Source organism: Rutidosis leptorrhynchoides, chromosome 7 (assembly GCF_046630445.1).
Source record: "Rutidosis leptorrhynchoides isolate AG116_Rl617_1_P2 chromosome 7, CSIRO_AGI_Rlap_v1, whole genome shotgun sequence".
Taxonomy (NCBI): Eukaryota; Viridiplantae; Streptophyta; class Magnoliopsida; order Asterales; family Asteraceae; genus Rutidosis; species Rutidosis leptorrhynchoides.
This window is the reverse complement of record NC_092339.1, coordinates 72,088,698-72,089,786: the sequence shown is the minus strand read 5'-3', so window position 1 is coordinate 72,089,786 and position 1,089 is coordinate 72,088,698. Positions and strand designations below refer to the sequence as shown.

The 1,089-nt window shown below is 44.5% G+C and overlaps 1 protein-coding gene across 1 annotated transcript; it reads left to right on the top strand.

Moving 5' to 3' along the window:
• The first annotated feature begins 282 nt into the window (after positions 1 to 282).
• On the top strand, positions 283 to 846 carry LOC139859339 (uncharacterized). Its single transcript, XM_071848132.1, has one exon. It carries the CDS (start codon positions 283 to 285, stop codon positions 844 to 846), a length of 564 nt encoding a protein of 187 aa, XP_071704233.1.
• Positions 847 to 1,089: the final 243 nt, after the last annotated feature.

Sequence of the window (1,089 nt, the reverse complement as noted above, 5' to 3'; positions counted from 1 at the left end):
TCTCCAGACAAAGGGGAAACCCCATATGTCTACTTAGCAGCATCCAAGGAAAGTATCAGTGCCGTACTAATCGCAGAAAGGGCATGAAGCCAAATTCCAATATACTTCGTCAGCAGAACGCTCCAAGGGGCCGAAGTCAATTACCCCGAGCTAGAAAAATTAACGCTGGCACTAGTGCACACTGCGTGAAAACTCCGAAGGTATTTCCAGGCTCACCCAATCATTGTCTTGACAAATAAACTAATTCGATAAGTGCTCATAAAACCGGAGAAATTTGGAAAGATGGCCAAATGGGCCATCGAGTTGGGCGAACATGACATAGAATTTCAAGTGAGAAACTCAATCAAAGGACAAATCTTGGCTGACTTCATAGCCGAAACAATCGAAGAAGAAGAAATGCCTTCAACACAAATCATCGTTCCGCCAATCGAGCACGAAGAATGGAAGTTATTTACGGACGGGGCCCCAAGTTCTGATGGTTCCGGAGCAAGGCTCATGTTAGTAAGCCCTGCAGGAAAAGAATTCACTTATGCCTTACATTTTGAGTTCAGCATGACAAACAACGAGGCAGAGTACGAAGCCCTACTTGCTGGACTAAGGCTGGCAAGAGATCTTAACATACAACATCTCAAGGCATACGTCGATTTTCAAATAGTAGCGAACCAAGTGACAGGGACCTTCGAAGTAAGATGCCCCACTATTCAACAATACTTGGCAAAATTGAAGGAACTCATTGAGCAGTTTAAAGGCTTCGAGATAGAACATGTCAGAAGAAGTCAGAACAAGAAAGCAGATGCCTTGAGCAAAATTGCCTCCATCACCTTTACCCACTTAAGGGTCGGTTAGGCCGAAGGTTATGATGAAGTAATGATATTGCGATAGACGCAATTATTGTGTCGGATTGGTCGCTCTTCTCCATGAGAGTGAGCAATTGTTGATAAAGGTTCGTTGAGTGGAAGGTCGGGTGATCTCGACTGAGAGGAACGACTAATTAAGCGGAGTGTCATATGCCTAAGCTTAGAGGCGTATGTGGGACTTTGGTAGAGTTCGCTTTGCGAACGATGGAGAGCTGTTAATTGTGATTTGCGA